The sequence below is a fragment of the Stegostoma tigrinum genome, chromosome 8 (assembly GCF_030684315.1).
Source record: "Stegostoma tigrinum isolate sSteTig4 chromosome 8, sSteTig4.hap1, whole genome shotgun sequence".
Taxonomy (NCBI): Eukaryota; Metazoa; Chordata; class Chondrichthyes; order Orectolobiformes; family Stegostomatidae; genus Stegostoma; species Stegostoma tigrinum.
In genome coordinates, this window is record NC_081361.1 from 37,917,337 (window position 1) to 37,936,155 (window position 18,819).

The following is an 18,819-nucleotide window of genomic DNA, read 5'->3' on the forward strand; positions in this document are numbered from 1 at the left end:
ATAATTTTTTTGTGGCAATACCTCCAACACTGTTGAACCTCAGAACATTGACAAGCTTCTGTTCTTCCAGAAACACTTATTGTGTTAAGTTGACATTATATTACTGGAAATAGATGACTATTGTTTTTGAAGTGTTTGAGGGTGTAAACATTCATGTGTTGTAATTTGATTTTTCTGCAGATGTTAATAAAACCGCACCCAGCAACTCCAGCACGGCACCTCTATCCAAAAGCATTGCACCAACTTCACGTATGTTTCCCAGCTTACGGTGATGTAGTCTGTTCATTTACGAAGACGACTACATCTCTGTGGTTACAAGCCCTGCTCTTAAAAGCCTACTTTCACTCCCACAACTGGGGAATGCTAAGTGGATACATACTTCTGCAGGAGTGGAGAACTGTAACTTGCTTTTTGCTTACATATCAATGTAAACATGGAGCATTGGCAAGCTCTAATATTCTCAATGTCTAACATTAAGGGAAAAGTTGCTTAGTAGATGTACCAATCTGCTGCAAGGCAGACCAACATTAAGAAAAGAATGGCTAAAGTTATAAAACATCTTGGGGAAACAAATATGCTTGAACTGTGCTAATGGCTCAGAAGGTAGAACCTATGTGTGATTTGGTATTTATCATACAGATGAAGCTGGCCCCAAGCGCCATTTCTAGTTTGCATGCCATTTGATATTTCAGTTGCCACAAAGGGACACCTGCGAATGACCAAAGTGAGATGATGATGAACAGGCAGCTCATATACACTCCAGTCCAGCGTCTCCTGTTCTGCCATTTTTATTGTAACGCTTTTATACTGCCGTAAAGGAAACAAATTGTTTTTATCGAGATCATTTACATTGTGAAGCCTTGTGGGTGGATTTCAACAGCTAAAGCAGCATATAGAAAATTGAACATTAAACAAGTTAAAAGGAAAGGTGACTGCTGAAGGAAGGGTCAAAGTAGAAAGAAGAGTAATCTTTCTGGAAGCCCCTGGGGAATCTCAGAAGATGTCTTAAATCCTTTACTATTCTGTGTCAGTGTTGAAGGGCATAGTATGATAAGGTGTAAGCAAAGTTGAAAAGAAGAGAAACCTACTTGAAATTGATTGCCACTTCCAGAGGCAGACCGGAAGCTGGCACAGTGCAGTTGGTGCTATTTAGTTGGGAGACAAGACACTGGATGGAAAGCCACGTCCTTTCTGACTCCACCAGACTAAGTCAGGAGCAAGGAAGGTCACAGTTGGCCTCCTTGCCCCGGGCTAATTAAAAGCCTCTGCCATTGGCATTTCAGTGCCAGTGGGAGTGTGGTGCTTCCCTGGGATCTCTCGAAGTGAGGATGGCAGCAGCCCTCATTATCAGGCACTCTTTGCTCCCAGAGAGAGCCCTCGTGGCAGCAAGGCCTGACCTGACAGGAAGATCCGTGTCTTGCCCTCCACACCAGCACCTTCTTCAACAGAGCCTGCCTCCTGTAGCTGTGGTGAGCCCTCCTCTCCTGATATCAGGTTGGGAACACCTGGAGGCTGGATAAGTGCCTGAGAAAGATTTAACTTGTAAAGCAATATTGGGCTGGAGCTGCCAGATCCAACTTCAACTGACAGTTGGAAATGGTCCCGCTGTATTAGAGGACAAATTTCATGAGGCTGCTTGTAGCCCTCTGAAAAATTCCCATAAAGGGCAGAAGACTTCATTAATATGTTTAAATAACCTGTCACGGAATAATCAAAACCTGATTTATATTTAATTGATGCCTTGCAGGTTCATAAGAGTTTAAGAAGCCTGAAAGCAAAATGCATTCTGGTTGTTGTACATAATTGTGCATGATTGTACCCTTTGTGGGCCAAAATGCTTTGAAAACCTTTTACAGAAATGTTGAAGTCCTTACTCTGCACTCCCCACCCCCAACCCTAAGAAGCATTTGCCGTTCTTTCAGTCCATCATGATTTCTGACTAGCCCTTACCACCATGGACGATTTCAGGCATGTTTCTCCAAGCTGCTTAAAGTGAAAAAGGTGTTTCATTTCATCCATCCAAGAAAGCAATCCAGATCAGTTCACGCATTCATAAATCATTTAATTTAATCTTATTGAAGGTGTCATAATTAAGATCATTATTATTCTTTGACTTTTTTGACAGACAATGCATCATTCACCAATTTCAGCACCATGCCAGAAACAGTTACTTCTGCAGTCTCAGATTCTCCATCAGCAGCAAAAGGCACGTCTTACTCTCTCACTTACTGGCCTCTCAGCTCTTAACAATGGCACTGACACCTGACTCGCTGCAGAGAAGCAATAAATACAACCTGCATTTATAGTGCACCCTGAAGAAACATCCCATGGCACTTCACAGGAGCATCATCAAGGAAAATCTGAACCATTCATGCAGATACTTGGGACATGTCCCCTTGTAGCGTCTTAAAAGAGGAGAGGGAAAGACAGAGAGGCTTAGTAAGGGAATTCCAAAATTAGGGCCTGAGCTGCTGAAGACACAGTCACCAAGAATGAAACAATTAAATTCTGGAAAGAGGCCAGAATTGGAAGAGAAGGTGCAGTGATCTCTAGGGTTTTGGGTCTTGAGGAGTTTGTAGAGATAGGGCAGATTGAGTCACAGTGAAATTTGAGATGAAGATAAAATTTGTAGGATCAAGGAGTTAATGTAGCTATGTAGGTCCAAGAGAAAGGGGTAATGGGTGAAGAGAACATGATGTAAGCTATCATAAGGGCAGTGGAGCTTTGGATACACTGAAACTTATGACATCTAGCGAATGGAAGGCTGGTCAAAAGTATGTTGGAATAATCAAGATTGGAGACACCAAGGGTTTCAGCAGTAGATGAGCTGATATATAGGTGTGGTATCTCACAGAATGTTTGGGAAGCTTTGGTCTTGGAGGTTCATCTGAGGTTTAAATGTGAGGTTAAAATTATGACCTTACTGGTTGAGCCTCAGACACTGGCCACTGAGCGGAAAACAATTTGATGGTGAAGGAACCAAATTTGCAGTAGGGACCAAAGACAATGATCCCATCTTGCTAGTCTTTGTTTGGACGAAATGTCTGCTCATCCAACACTAGATGATGGACAAGCAACAGTTATAAGCCCTCATAATTTCGTTGCTAAAAGATCTGATTTTCATGTTCAAACATGCTCTCTGCTCCTAAACTTGTAAGCAACAGAAGTATTTGTCTCCATCTACCCCATTTGTTCTCCAAACGTAATGAGAATTTTGATACATCACCCATTAACGTTCAAAATTCCAGCCAACCCTTGTTTGTGTAATCTTTTCTCATAATTTAACTCTTGGAATTCAGACATCATTTTAGTTGATCCACAATGCACTTCCTCCAGGGCTACATATATCCTTTGTAAGGCATGACCTGGCGGTTCAGGTGCATAGGTATTTTAAATGTCACAAACAGATGCAGAAAATAATCAATGGAATACTGGCCTTTGTACCTAGAGGACTGGAGTACAAGAATGTATACATTGGAGTTATACAAAACCCTGGTTAGACCTTGTTTAGAATACTGAGATCCAATCTGGGCGCCACACCTGAGGAAGAATATATTGGCCTTGGAGGGAGTACAAAGTAGCTTTACAAGAATGATATCTGGACTTAAGGGGTTAAATTATGAGAAGAGATTATACAAGACAGGCCTGATTTTTCTAGGATTAGGAAAAGTAAGGAGCGGTCTGATAGATGCATTAAAGATAGTAACAGGAAATAACAGTGTAGATAAAGATAAACTATTTCCACTGGTTGGATATTCTAGAACTAGGGGGCATAGTCAGAGAATTAAGGCCAGACCATTCAGGAGCGGTGTTAGGAAGCATTTCCACACAGAAAGGGTGATAGAGGATTGGAACTCTTCTACCATCGTCAGTAGATGCTGGATCAGTTATTAAATTTAAATTTGATGCAGATACATTTTGTTAAGCAAAGATATTAAGAGAGATGGGCCAACGGCAGGTCTGCAGAGCTAGGCCAGGGATCAGCAATGATCTCATTGAATGGTCAACTCAGCTCAAGGGGCCAAATGGTTTATTCATGTTCCAATGTGTGCATTTTGAACTGCTGACAATATTCCAAGTCTGTTCTAACCGGGACGGGATCTTTGGCACTTTGTGTCTGAGTCCTCCGTATGTAAATACTCACATTACAGTTGTATTTTTGATTATTTTATATACCTATTCATGATATTTTAATGATCTATGAGCCTTAACTCCTAGGTTTCTTGAAACTTCCCCTGCTTCTGGCTTTTCATTGTTTTGAAAACTCTCTCTTTTAAACATTTTAGATCCAAAAGGGTCATCCACACATGCGCTGGCATAGAAATCTATTTGCCATGGTTTTGCCCATTCACTTAATCTATCAGTACCTCCTTATAATTTTATGCTTCCATTCTCAATTTGATCCATGACAATAAGAATAATATTTGTAACTTTATATTTGTAATTTGTGATCACCAGCTCAAAGCAAAAAAAAAGTTACTCATAAATCCACAGCTAGTGAGGAATGACTTCACATCCCAATGTCTACAGCTTGGTAGTAGGTTTGATTTTGTTGTCTAACAATGTATGGGCGTTGTTGGCCAGGCCATCATTCCTTGCCCATCCCTAATTGTCTTTGAGAAGGTAGTGGTGCACTATCTTCTTGAAATAACACAGTTCATTTGGTGCAGGCACACCACAGTTCAGTTCCAGGATATTAACACTCTGCGTGCATGCGTGCGTGTGTGTGTGTGTGGGGGGAGGGGGTGCACAGGGGTGCGTGGGGGGTGTGGGTGCGCGCGTGCGTGAGAGTTACTGCTGTGCATCTTGTAGATGGCACACATTGTTATCACATCTTCACTGGTGATAGGGTGCCAGTCAAGTGGCCTGCTTTGTGCTGGATGATGTAAAACTCTTTGAGTATTGTTGGAACTGCACTTATCCAGACAATGATCAAATTCCTGACCTGTACCTTACTGATGGTGGACAGACATGCTGGACCAGCACGAGTTCTGGTCGATGGTAATTCGCAGGATGCTGGTAACAATGTCTTAACATGGCTGTGCCTTTCACCAAACTGGTCTTAATCTCATTTTATCCACTGTCCCCTTATCTGATAGCAAGCAAAGTCATGATGAAGTCAAGTGGCATGCATTTGCAGCACAAATTTGCACATTCAAATTCACTGCAGGTTTAACTAATCTATGTGAAATGATAACTGATGTGAAATACCTGTTGTCAGTGACTCCTCTTTTCAAAATTCGGTTTTCACTAATTTACTTTGATCTTTTCTACAGACACAACTGACACACCCACAAGCTCCCCTACAACAACAGGCACCACAGTCGCAAGTATGTTTGCAAACGCCAATTGCACCTCCGTCCAGCAGTTCAGTAACTCAATAGATACATCGCTGATTTACCTCGCACCTGCAAACGGCACAGATATTCTAAAAGTTGCAGTATTGGTGGGAAAGATCAGAACTGCGATAGATTTCTTTGGGATTATTTTGAAGGACATTGTAGGGAGGGAGTGGACGAAGAAACCCATACCTAAGAGCACAAGTTCTCAATTCTGCACATGTCCTGTACCTCACACCCTGCATGCTCTTTGATAGTTGTGCTTCTAACCAAACCATGATATGGTTTGGAAAGATGAAGTAAATGACAGCTCTTCTTTACAAGCATGAAAAACCCATATTAGCAAGTGTAACAATTGAACAAAAAACAACTACTGGGATCTTTCTGTCATGGCCGTAAAGTTTACAAAATTTTTATACAAAGTTGATAATGAAACATAATCCAGATCTTTCTCGTGGTGAAAACAGAAGGAAGGGTCAAAAATGAGGTGCAGACATCTAATGATGTGCACTTTTTCTCTGAAACAAACGTTCACTGTTTGGATGGTTTACAGTAATACCTAGCAGCAACCTTGACCTTGATGCTGTCACTAAAAATATGGCCAAATTGATCTTGATAAGTCAAAGGTTGAAAACTCTTGGGGGTTGAAATTATGCAGTGCACTAATTTGTGTGTACCTATTGTCATAATGAAAGAATTATCCATTGCAGTTAGCAAACAGGTCAACATTAACATGTTGGGCAACAGACATATTTCAATTCTTTCTTTGCTGGAACCACAAGGTTCAGTTTCAAACTACAGTGTTAAATGGCATCGATATATGCATCAGAAAGAAACAAAATGATATACATCTACTGTTTTTAGCCGTCAGTTTAAAAGTGGGCATATTCTAGCATCCTTTCCATTCTGGTTGTGATTCATACTAGTCACCATTGGAAACAGATTTATTCTTTACAGACAAAAAATGAAATCCCTTCATTTTCTAAATAGAAGGAATATGATGCAGTGTGTATAAATCTGAATCCCATGTATTTTAGTTACTCAGAGCAAAATGATACATTTTTCATTTCTATTCAACTTGTGTCTATCTGTGCTATTAAGCTTCTGTATTTTTGAAGAGCTTGTATTTTAATTTCCTGCATGTCGATACTAATCTGAATACTTTATGTGCAGGGTTTTGTGAATGTGAAATGTTATTACCTTAATGACCGGCTAAAATTTCCTGTCCTGTTCAACAGCTGCTAGTTACCTATAAACTAAGCAACAAGTAAAGACTCGCAAAGGCTCATATTTTGGATAAGGCTCCGTTTGCAGCTCTTTCACACAACTGACAGGCCATGCAAAAATGCTACTGATTCTCTTTTCTCTAGTAGTTGACTTGTGTCTCTGCCAAATATTAAACAATTTTATGATACCCTTACTCTAACATACTTTACATGATTTCTGAATGTCCAAAAATATGCTGATGTTGTTATTTTCTCTGCATCCTTTCCATGCTAAAATCCAGATTAGTTTTGGCACCTGTTGCTTTAAGGATGAACCACAGTGTAACCACAGCATTGGCAGAAAATGGTTTCACTTAACAGAAATTCTCCACTTAATGTGGAAACAAAGTTTGAATCCATTGCCAGAGTCTCACTGGGGATTTTCATCCCTGCAGGATCCTCCTGAAGTGTTCAGGAATTAACATAGTCTTGTAGACATTGCCATCCATAACCCAAAGGAAAAGCCTGTTGGCTTGAAAAAATTGCATTTATCTTTTTTTCACTGCAGATTTCTTACTGAAAATGTTAGAGATGAAGGAAAGAAACACTTTCTTGAACAGGCAGGGGAGGAATCTTTATCACCCAGAGGGTGGTGGGAATCTGGAACTCACTGTACGTAAGAGTGGGAGAGGCAAAAATGATGATAACTTTTAAGAAATATTTAGATCTTCTCTTGAGATGCCAAGGCTATGGGCCAAGTACAAGAAAATGGCATTGGGATAGTTAGTTCACTATTTTTTGTTTTGAACAGCATGGATAATAAGGGCTGAAGGGCCTTTTTCTTTGCTGTGGATTTCTGTGACTCTCTGATGTTTAGAGGGGAGGTCATTTGATGAAACTTCCAGAAATACATCACATTAATTGGTAGCCTTGGTCGAACCTCAGACTTGCTGGGAAAAACCACCTTGACAACTGATTTATGTGTACAAATTTAGTGTAGGTGCTAAGTTGAATGTGCTTTACAGCAATGCTGTACTTACATTATAGAAGACTAATAGTTTTTTCATGCATCTTAACCATGCATCTCTTTGCCTTATTCAGTATCTCCTTCTACTGCAATCTATCAAAAATTTCAAAATCTGATTTTGACGCCACTTCAGCACAATGTCTTGATTTTTCTTCCTTTTTCTCCTTTCCACATGGTTTGACTTTGATGTCTATTTGTCTGTTGATGTCTTTCCTTGTCTTTTAATTTAAGAGAACCATCTCTAAACTGTTTGTTGAAATGTTCCTGTTCCTAAGTTTGCTCGGCACCAAAATTTCATAAAAGTGATTATTGTTTAACACATTTGACACGTGCCAAAGTACTATACTCTTTTTGCATAAACTGCTTAAGTAGAAAATGCTTTTATTTGTGGAAATTAAAAATACAACTTTGTAACATGCTGTAATGTGGTTTTAATCCTAGAAACCACAACTGGAGATAAGGCTTGTGGTAAGAAAACTTCTCTTTCTTTTTTATAGTGTAAATGATCTATTGTACAATGAAAATGATAAATTGTGTTTTTATAGATGCTGATTATTTGCTTGTGTTACAACATGAAGGCAAACAGCCAAATTTAAATCTTCTGAGCTGGTAATTTGGATACAAAATTGGCTTGGTCACAGAGGATGGTTGTGGAGGGTTGTTTTTCCCTTCTGACTGGAGGTCTGTGACCAGTGATATTCCACAAGGCTTATTGCTGGGACCTCTGTTTTTTGTAATATATATAAAAGGAATTGGATGAAAATGTAAATTGTCTGATTAGCTAAATTTGTAGATGTTGCAAAAATTGGAGGAAGGATGTCAAAGGATGCAGAAGGATGTGGATCAGTTCAAAAGTTAGACAGAGAAATGGCAGATGAAGTTTAGGTGAAGAGTGAGGTGGTGTATTTTGGGAGGTCACATGAAAGAGGAACATGTGCTGTAAATGACAGGACCCTTAGGATCTTTGCTATAGAGGGGGATCTTGGGCCACAAGTCTATAGCTCCCTGAAAGTAGCAACACGAGTGGATAAAGTGATAATGGAGCATGCTTCCCTTCATCAATTCACTGTAACAGTTGACAAGTCGTGGTGCAGCTGTAAAACATCACTGAGGCCTCATTAAGAGTTTTGTGTGCAGTTCTGGCCACCCCACTATAGGAAGGATGTGGTGGCTTTGGACAGGGTGCAGAAGAACTTTACCCAGATGTAGCCTGTTTGAGAGTGTATTAGCTATAAGGAGAGGTTGGATAAACTTGGATTGTTTTTGCTAGAGTTTTGAAGGCTGAAGGGTGACCTGATACAAGTAGATAAAATTATAAGAGGCATGCATGGGATGGTGGATAATCAAAGTCTTTTCCCCAGAGAGGAAATGTCAAGTACTAGTGGGTGTTGGTTTAAGGTGAACGGGGGAAAGTTTAAAGGAGATGTGCAAGTCAAGTTTTACATAGAAGGTAATAGGTGCCTGGAATGCACTGCCAAGGGAAGTGGATACAATAGCAACATTTAAGAGGCAATTGGACAGGCTGGGAATATAGGCATATGGACCATGTGTAGGCAGATGGCATTAGTTTAGAATGGCAACATGGTTGGCATAGATATGGTGGGCTGAAAATTCTGGCCACGTCCTGTACTGTTCAATGCTGCATGCACCGATAAACATCTGCAATCTGCTGGAACATAGTATGGAAACAGTCCACACTGACTCTCCGAAGATCGTCCCACCCAAACCCACTCCCCTACCCTATCCCTGCATTGCCCATGGCTAACACACTTAATGTACACATCCCTGCACACTATGGACAATTTAGCATGGCCAGTTTACCTAATGCACACACCTTTGGACTGTGGGAAGAAACCAGAGCACCTGGAGGAAATCCACGCAAACATGGGGAGAATGAGCAAACCTCACATCAACAGTCATTTGAGGGTGGAATCGAACCTGATGCTGTCAGGCAGAGGTGCTAATAACTGAGCCAAACAAGAAAACCCGATAAACGTAACACACAAACTTTCTACTATCACTGCAAGTTTGACGAATGGCTCCCATTCCTGAAAGAGAAAACATAATTAATTCAGGGAGAATGTAATAACTGCCAACCTTCTGGCCTTTACTTTAGGACATGAATTCTAACTTCCTGTTGCAAGGTAATAGATAGCAAATGGCTGGAGATTTGTTGGATCTCTTCCTGGTTGTTCTGTTGGCATAATATCCACTGATGTAATCCAGATGTCGCCCCACCTGTACTTGCCCTGGGACACTATTTTAATGACAGGCAAAGGGTAGATCCAAGTGTCACTTTAGGCACACTCCTTACCTTTTCTCTGCCACTTTTTAACCTAAACATTACAATTATTGAGGTATTATTCACTCAAGTGTACCAGTATTTGCAGGAATTAAAGGTTCCCTTCTGGTCACTGAAGTGGAAATTCTGAGTTTAAGGAGTGAGCACTCTTGTTTTTGTTCCCAGTTATCATTTGCCATGGAAGAGAAGGAGGGAGAGTCAATCTGTTGCATGGCGACAAGGAGGCTTCCAGCATTATAATTGGAGATCTCTAGCCTATCTAGATATTTGGGGCTACCATTATTGCATTGACTCACTATTGAATTGACAGTGTTAAATACCTCATGGTAAAATGGTGATGATTTATACTTGCACATGAAAATTAAAATGCAGCCTAGAGGTCTATAATCATGTAACGGGACCCTGCCTAGAATTCTCCTTCTGCTCCCAATGGATGTAAGCTCAATCCTTCTATGTATAGCCACCTCAGAATAACAGCTTGAATCATGGGGAATTAGACTGTTGACAGAAAAGGGTTCGATTCTGTGTTGACCTGCTGTTGGTCCACTGATCACATATAGGATCACTTCAGGGATGGTGATGTTTTTTGGAGCAATGACCAATAGAACCATAGGACCTGGTTGCCACTGCATGTTCTGGACTGTGTGCATGATCTGCAAAAGAAGCCCACTCCCAGATTTCTTACTGTCTTAAAAAAAACAGCAGTCTTTAGTTGCTCCTCTTCTGTAATGTCAGCAAATCTTGCTCCAGCCCAGCATTTGTGGAATCATTCTGTAGGACCACATGGATGCTGCAATCCACCCTGTCTTTTTCTTTAGCAAAAAGCAGAGAAAATTGGTTGAATTGAGTGGGGAGATCATGTCCCTTCTCAGGCTCATGTCCCCATCAGGACATTCAGTGCTGAAGTCTGCATGGAAAATGAGTGTGGTGAGAGAGAATATTGGTCCCAAATGGAAATGCTATTATTGAGGGACAAAAAAACCTTTGGTAACAGGATGTCCAGGATTTCTCCAATTGATGGATTTCTATAGTAACCAACATAAGTAGGTGATCTACCCACCATTTTGTATGCTTTCCATTGTGTGTCCTATACAGACTGCTCATTAATGTTGGTGGAAGTCAGAAATCAGACTGGCAAAATCTGAAACAAGTTTGAAACAAGTGAGATTTGTGGAAGTATTTCGCTAGCAAAGGGAAAAGGGCTGATTTACTTGTGTAAGAGCCACTCTTGCACCAACATTTGATAAAATGTGGATTTTTTTTCACCTCTTGCTCGAAGAAAAAAATAAATGACCGTTCTCAAGAAAGCTTTTTCATGCATCTGCACATGATGATAACTTGATTTTTTAAAATCTCTCTTTCGTTTTTTTCAGACAATGTTTCAGTTATTATTAAAGCATGGAACATCACAAGTGACAGTGTCACCCTGATCATTACTTACAACTTCACTGAAGATCGGAGCATCATAATTATGAATGAAACGTTTGAATTGCCTGGAAATAGGAACAATGTCACAAATGTCTTAAAGGGATTAGAATCCTGCAAGAGTTATGAAATCAATGGGACTCTCAATGACACTGTCAGTGAGACTGTCAGTGAGAAGTGTTACGTTCCTATTGAACCAATAAGCATCACAACACATCCGCCTGGTAAGTGTTGTTTAATTAGCATTTAACATACAGCAAAATGCTCCAAAGCATTGTGTTTGTTAGTATAGTTTAGAGTGTGATGATGTTTAGTTCTTATTAAGTTTGCAGTCTTCCAAGCTTGTAACTTTTCAAGGTTTTTATATACCCAAGTACAAATATAACACAGATTAATAAGAGCATATCATTATCTGACTATTTTCAACTCTTCTTTATAAGATGAAGAATTCACCATACGAATGGAGACGCAAACTGAAGATGCAATTTGTTTTACTCTGGTCAAACCTGCATCTATGTCTGAGTGTAATTTATCGTATAATTGGAGCTGCACTTCATTGCAAGGTATTTATAAAAGAAATATTATTGCGTTTTTTGTTTGCATTATTCACAGTCTGCAAGAAAGCAATCATTTTTCCAAAACATCATATGTGATATTAACAAAATTTGTTTTCATTCAAACAAAGCTGTTGCAAATAGTTCAGCTGGACAAGGTGATATATTCCATTTATTTAGCCCGTTTTGTGGCTCCAGGGTTATGCTAATGAAGCTCTAAACTTTTCAAGTATAAACTTTTTGGCACAATGTAGGAAATGCAGCAACCAGTTTGCGTACAGCCAGGTGCCAACTCACTGCAGTGAAATAAATGACCAGATATCCATTAAAAAATAGTTAAGAAATAGGTTAACTTTTGGGCTGAGGCCTGAAGATCTCAGGTAAAAGATGATACCATGAACAGTGCAGAAAAATCTCACTTTGAGCACTGGAAAGCCTGTAACTGCAGTGATAAACTGTTGACAGAACCACAGTTCTGTTATAGTGCTGAAAGAAGCTATTTAGCCTGTCATGTCTGCACCAAAATGGAAGCGGGCGTGACCACCCCCACTCTAGATCCTGCTGTCCTCGAATTTTTGAAGTCGCTAAAACCCAGCCGAACCGCCTTCTGCAGGTGTTGGATAGAGACAGAAGTAAGATGGGAACTAGCATTCTCCAGCATAACCTCGTGGCCACTGATTTGATCTGTGGAGCCCCAGAATTTTGAATTGGCCTGAGAAATCCAGCTTATATCAGAACATTTTTGGGCGGGCAGACAGAGAAAGTGGAGTTGAGACCACAATCTAATTAGACGAGATCTTATTGAGTCGCGAATTAGTCTTCAAAAGCCACTGGGCGACTATCTGTGTGGAGTGTGCACATTCTCCCTGTGTCTGTGGGCTTCCTTTTGGGTGCTCCAGTTTCCTCCCTCAGGCCAAAGATGTGCAATTTAGGTAGATTGGCCATGCTAAATTGCCCCAGTTTCTAGGCTGTGAAATGCAGGGATCGGGTAGGGGGTGGATTGGTGTGGACTCAATGGGCCGAATGGCCTACTTCCACAGTATGGATTCTGTGATGATGGTCCAAATGGCCTATGAACCAAGTGAGTAAATCTCAGTCAAAAATTAGTCAAGACAGTCCTGAGTGTTTTTCTCACCTCAGTTGAGGGATAACTGTTTGTTTCAATTGAAACTGTTTTGTTTAATATTCACATCACAAGGAATTGGATTTACTGTGAGATTGTGTTTGTCATTACTCTCAATCTCCATATTTAAGACAGAAATGTATCATTTACAATCATGAGTTGTGAAAATGTAATCATAGATATCTTGACAACATTTTTCCAAGTAAAATATACCATCTTATACTTCATTGTATTGGAATTTATTTGTTTATTCTATGCTGAAGAACTACAATTTGAAGTTTCTTTCCTTGTCCCGCAACATCAACATCCCTCCCTTAAATAGAAACACTCACTAGACTTGCCTTTGAATCTTACACCCTTCTGACTATTGTTCTGGGGCTGCAGGATGTTTCTTGCCTTATCTTCCCACTCCCTGGCCCCACTGCAGGTTGTGACATCTTCTATCTCACCCCGTCACACACTGTAACTTCAGAAAGTAAACACTGTTCTGAATTTGTACCTCCCGTGTAGAGAGGGCTGTACACCCAAGTGGTGAAATGAGAAGAATAGAACAGCATAGGAGAAACCTGTTCGATCAATTTTCTTGAATCATTTATCCGAAGAACTAATAGGATAGATGAAGATAGTGCAGAAGAGGGTAATATATTAAAGGGCAGACTAGTAACATAAATGTATTAATAGGGAATCTAGGTAAGCCTACCAGAGACAAAGAAAAAGTAGGAAAAGCTAATGGAATTAGCTGAAGTAGAATGAAGGAGGCTGATCTGGAGTATAAACACTGACCAGTTGGACCAAATGGCCCACCTCCGTGCTTTGTATTCATTGTAAGAGAAATACCTCTTTACCAGGATTGATCAACACTGAAAGTAAAGCCATCCTGCAGGACCTTGATTGGATTTTTTTTGTCATACACCTCAAAAAATGATGGAAACTAATCTTACCCTTGAAATGTCTACCAGAAATAACCCCATAAGGGGAAGCGGAAAGTACCTCAAAAGTTTGAGCAACAAGTGAAGCTAACTGTTTCATGTTAGTAATTTGCAGAAGTTATAGTCACCCCCAACAGAATGCTACCATCCATCAGAAAAGACATTTTGAAAATCACATGTGAGCAATGTGGTATATGAATTTCAATGCCGGTGTGATGCTGAGTGTGTAGATTGTACACCTCAAATGCTGGTGGATCATCCAAACAACATGGCCTGATGGCTGTCTGCAAGAAGCAAGATGCTGACTGCACCCAACCAGTCCGTGCTTGTAAAAGTCTGGACACAGTGTTCAACGTTAAATGTGATGCTGTAATTGGACAAGATTTGCTATGTAACCCTGTGCATATGAAGAACTGCACTGAAAGCCATGTTAGGGTTGTCAGTCAGGCCCGTGGTGTGGCATCCTCGTGCATACTGGAAGATACAGGTACAACACTGCACAAAACTAAAAGAACTGTGGATGCTATAAATTAGAAACAAAAACAGAAATTGCTGGAAAAACTCAACAGGTCTGGTAGCATCTGTGAAGAGAATTCCAGAGTTAACGTTTTGGGTCAGGCTCTGAGGAAGGTTCACTGGACCCAAAACATCAACTCTCATTTCTCTTCATAGATGCTGCCACAAATGCTGAACTTTTCCAGCACCTTCTGTTTTTGTTTTGGAGGTACAACACTATGCCTGTTACTTCTCAACAAAATAGGTGAGAGCCATTGCCAGGTGCATTTCTTCAGGCAATGCCTTGACCAATCAAAATCAAGTTGCCTTGTTTGACATTTAAACAAAGCTTGATATTTAACTGTCAATCGCCATTACATTCTTAATAAATAATCCTCCACGAGTTCAAGTCAGAATGATCACTTTCCACTAATACATGATAAATGATATTTTCCCTTTACTTTGCTCTTTCTGGTGAATTGTCCTGATGTGTGCACGATGAAGAGCTTTGACAAAACATGCTTTTTTTTCAGCAATAGAAACAATGTATCAATTCAGACAAGTTTGATATGAATCCATCATTATTTTCATGTGTGTGTTTTGCCTTTCAGAAAATGTAACAAATAGCAGTGTAACGATTTATAATGTGACTGCCTGTAAGCCATACAGTTGCTCTGTCGGCATTGAACAAACATCCACAAAATGGAGGAAGACTGTAACGGCAAATAAAACACTACAATACGAAGGTAAGCTGTCAGGATTCCCATAAAGTGTCGATCAGATGTCTTAGTAACTCTGAAACGTTGCAGTGAAATGAAGGAGACTTTTCTCATGGGAATGGAATGAATATCCTGGAATTAGGAAAAGATCTCTGAATCATTCTCTCATTGGCTTTATGAATTCCTCTCAGTTTGGCCAAAAGATTGTTGCTGAATTTTTGACTGCTGCTTTCTTTGTGGCTCTTACATTTCTGTTGTTAGCGATAAAAATTCAGATTAGCCTCCTCCGAGGTCAGTTAAAGGAAAAAAAGAGGACACCAGGTAGTTTCTGTTGTACCAGGGCTAACAACCATGTGTGCAGACCAGAATACCTAGCCTCAGAATGACGGTTGGTCAACTAGCTTTTCAGCCTCTGCCTCATCCGAGACCAAGTGACTGAATTATGTTTGTGCCCTTTTGTGACCTACAAGCAGCATCAGTCCTTAGCACAGAATTGTGTGACAATACTGTGGCTTGAAGCGGCATACCTCGACCTGTTTTTCTTTTGAAGAAAGGTTTTGAGCCATACGTGTGGGTGATGCATTCAAGTCATTAAAATAAATAGCTTGAGAGGCCTTGGGGTTTTTTTTAAGTGTTAAAATGATAGAAGCAGCGTGAATAGGTGGAGCCAGTCTCCCACAGAACTGGGCTTTTAGTTTGGTTTTCAGCAATTATTGGGGTTTTGAAATTGGTTCTGGAGGCTGCCATTCATCTCTCCTTCTGCTAGAATTTTCTCTTAATATTGGACGGGAGAAACATTGCATGTGAAACAATCTATTTTGCTGAACTTGTCTTTGCCCAGGTTGCATTTAGGGGATGTTACTATATTGGACCACTTGCAGTTTAGTCAAGTATTCTGTTATTATTTGTCTATTAATCTATTATTCTAATAAGTTTTTCAACTGAGTTAAAGCTATACCAATCCTTCTTTCTTTTGTCTGCGTTTAAATTAGAGGTAACAACAAGGTGTGCTTTGCTCAAAGCCAAGCAATGTAGCCAATCGAATTATATCTGGAACACGGGACCTTACACTTCCCTTTAAATAACATAAAAGGTCAGGCCTAGACCGTCCCCTAGATATGTTTGAAGGGGTTTGACCTGGCCTATAACAATTGCTAATGCTATTGATGAACACTAAGCTTCTTATCTCTCTGATCCTCACAAGCAGCCAACTTTCCTTCATGCTCCATAATCTCTAACTTATCCAAAGCTCTACCACTGATAATCATGTCTCACACCACATTTTCCTTTCCTTCGCTCCTCTTTATAGCACTGATTCTCCATCATTCAGTGTGGTAAATGTAAATCTCTGTCATCATCTATGATTCCAGTGTGTTTACATCACACATTATTCTATATTTGCCAGCCTCCTTTTGAAGCCTCATATGCAATCTCTTTCTTTGCAACAAATTTAAATCCTTTCGGACATTATTTTCAATGAAATCACAATATCAGTATTAAATTATTTTAGCTGTTAATAGACAGTACAATATCTATCTTCATCTTGCCTCCATTCCCAGTGTGATTTGTATCTATTGTGCTGAAATCTGGGAATGTAAAAATCCTGCAACTGAGCTTAGTCCTATTTCCTTCTATGGTGGGACATAAATATATTTCCAACTTGAAGAAGATACATGTAAGTTGTACTTTCATGATTTGCTTTGCAAACCACTAGTCAATATTCAATGTGCTTCAGTTCTATCTTACACACTGTTCTCACAGGGGAATGAAAGATAGGTCTTTCCAAGAGCTTTAAAGTTGTCTGAGTGGTTTGAAACATAAAGCAAGTTGACAGATAATGGTTCGTAGCATGCTGTAGTTTTAGTTCCTCCTAAATGCTCCATTCCTGTGATTGTGGTCTTTCCTGCACACTCTCCCTCATTCTTTGAGTAATTTGGCCATATGAATGATCTGCCTTTTTTCGGCCCCAGTGAACGGTCACTGAAGAAATGTATCTCTAACATCTCAATCACCTCATGCAAGAACATCCGCCACACATCACATGACAGCTGGAATAGAGTCAATTTAGGCACCAATGAGTTCAAATGTTCTTAGAAATATAGATAGAATATTTGCAGAGTTGCTGATACTGTTTTATTTAAATTTTATAGAACCTAATAAACCGGAAAATCTCAGCACACTACCTTCAAGTGAGAGCATTACCGTGAATTGGACAATGACTGTTACCAAACTAAAACCAGTAAAATCTGTTCATGTGTCTTGCAGACTTGCAAAAGGTAAGTACCATGCTTCCTATGAGTAAGATAACAGCAGCAGTTGCAACCTTGCAATCAAAGTGAAATATCTGGGGATCTTTTTGCTTCATGATTTTCTGTAACTAGGGAACATACACATCCTCATGTTTCTTGGATAGGCTCTGTTTATTCTCCAAATCGTGAGGTGAAAATGGCATGGAGTTCTCTCAGGGTGGCTAGAATCTGAGTAAGTAGGACAAACAAATGTGGGTCTCCTTAACCAGTCATGTTGAGGAATTATGATATTAACAGCATTAAGAGGTATAAATTTAGTTCTCAAATCAATTATGAGGGAAAGAAAAGGCAGAATGACAGAGATTTAAAAATACTACAGACTAGGAGGAAAGTATAAAAACATTTTTATTTTAACATTTTCTCAGAGGTTAGCACTTCAAACTTGAAGCAATGGGACACCACATTTAAGACCAGAAGAAATACAAATAGGAGTAGGCTATTTGACTCGTCGAATCTGTTCCACCATTCAGTAGGATTGTGGTTAATCCAATATTCCTTGCATCCGCTACCCTGCATTTTCCTAATAACCTATCACACCCCAACTGATCAATAATCTATCTATCTCAGCGTTAAATATACACAAAGACTCTGTTCCCACAACTGTCTGTGGAAAGGAGTTCCAAAGACTCTCAACTCTCTGAGAGAAGAAATTCCTCCTCACATCAATACAAATTGCTGTCCTTTTATTCTGAGACTATGCCCTCTGGTCTAGACTCTGCCATGAGGGAAACATTTATAGCGTCAGGCCAGTTAAAAATTCTACAAGTTTCAATGAAATCACCTCTCATTATTCTAAACTCCAGTGAGCAGAGTCCCACCCTGTTTAGCCCTTGCTCATAAGACAGTCTTTCCACACCTGGGATCCACCTCACGAACCTTCTCTGAACTGCCTCCAATGAAATTATTATCTTTCTTTAACTAAGGAGACTGAACCTGCTCACTGTACTTGAGATGTAGTCTCACCAGTACCTTGTACATTTGCAGTAAGATTTCCCTGTTCTTATACACCAACCACCTGGAAATAAGGGCCAACATTTGATTAGTCTTCCTGACTACCTGTTGCACCTGTGTGGTAGCTCTCTGCATTACTTGCACAAGTACCCCCAAGTCCCTTTGTGTTACAGCTTTCTGCGGTTTTTCTCCATTTAAATAATGCTGTGTTCATTTATTATGCCTTCCAAAATGAACAACTTCACATTTTCCCAAATTATAACTCATTTGCTAATTTTTTGCCCTTGTCTTAACCTAATAATAGCTCTCTGTAAACCGTTTGGCTGATTCTGCAACATGCCTTGCCACCTATTTGTGTGTTATCTATAAGTTTTGTTACTGTACATTTATTTCCTTACTCTAAGTCATTAATGTGTATTATAAATAGTTGTGTCCCAGCAT

General features: G+C 39.8%; 1 protein-coding gene across 8 annotated transcripts in view; it reads left to right on the forward strand.

Annotated features, from left to right (window-relative positions):
* Positions 1–18,819, forward strand: part of ptprc (protein tyrosine phosphatase receptor type C) — a 258,737-nt gene that overhangs the window by 191,284 nt on the left and 48,634 nt on the right. For 4 of the 8 annotated variants that reach the window (XM_059647796.1, XM_048539576.2, XM_048539574.2 and 1 more), the window contains 8 exons: positions 181–249; positions 2,126–2,206; positions 5,277–5,330; positions 8,013–8,039; positions 11,247–11,522; positions 11,739–11,861; positions 15,011–15,145; positions 17,269–17,394. In XM_059647796.1, the coding sequence (XP_059503779.1) occupies positions 181–249; positions 2,126–2,206; positions 5,277–5,330; positions 8,013–8,039; positions 11,247–11,522; positions 11,739–11,861; positions 15,011–15,145; positions 17,269–17,394 (891 nt within the window). The remainder of the gene's footprint in view (positions 1–180; positions 250–2,125; positions 2,207–5,276; positions 5,331–8,012; positions 8,040–11,246; positions 11,523–11,738; positions 11,862–15,010; positions 15,146–17,268; positions 17,395–18,819) is intronic. The other 4 variants (XM_048539577.2, XM_048539578.2, XM_048539579.2 and 1 more) reach the window with 4 other exon arrangements.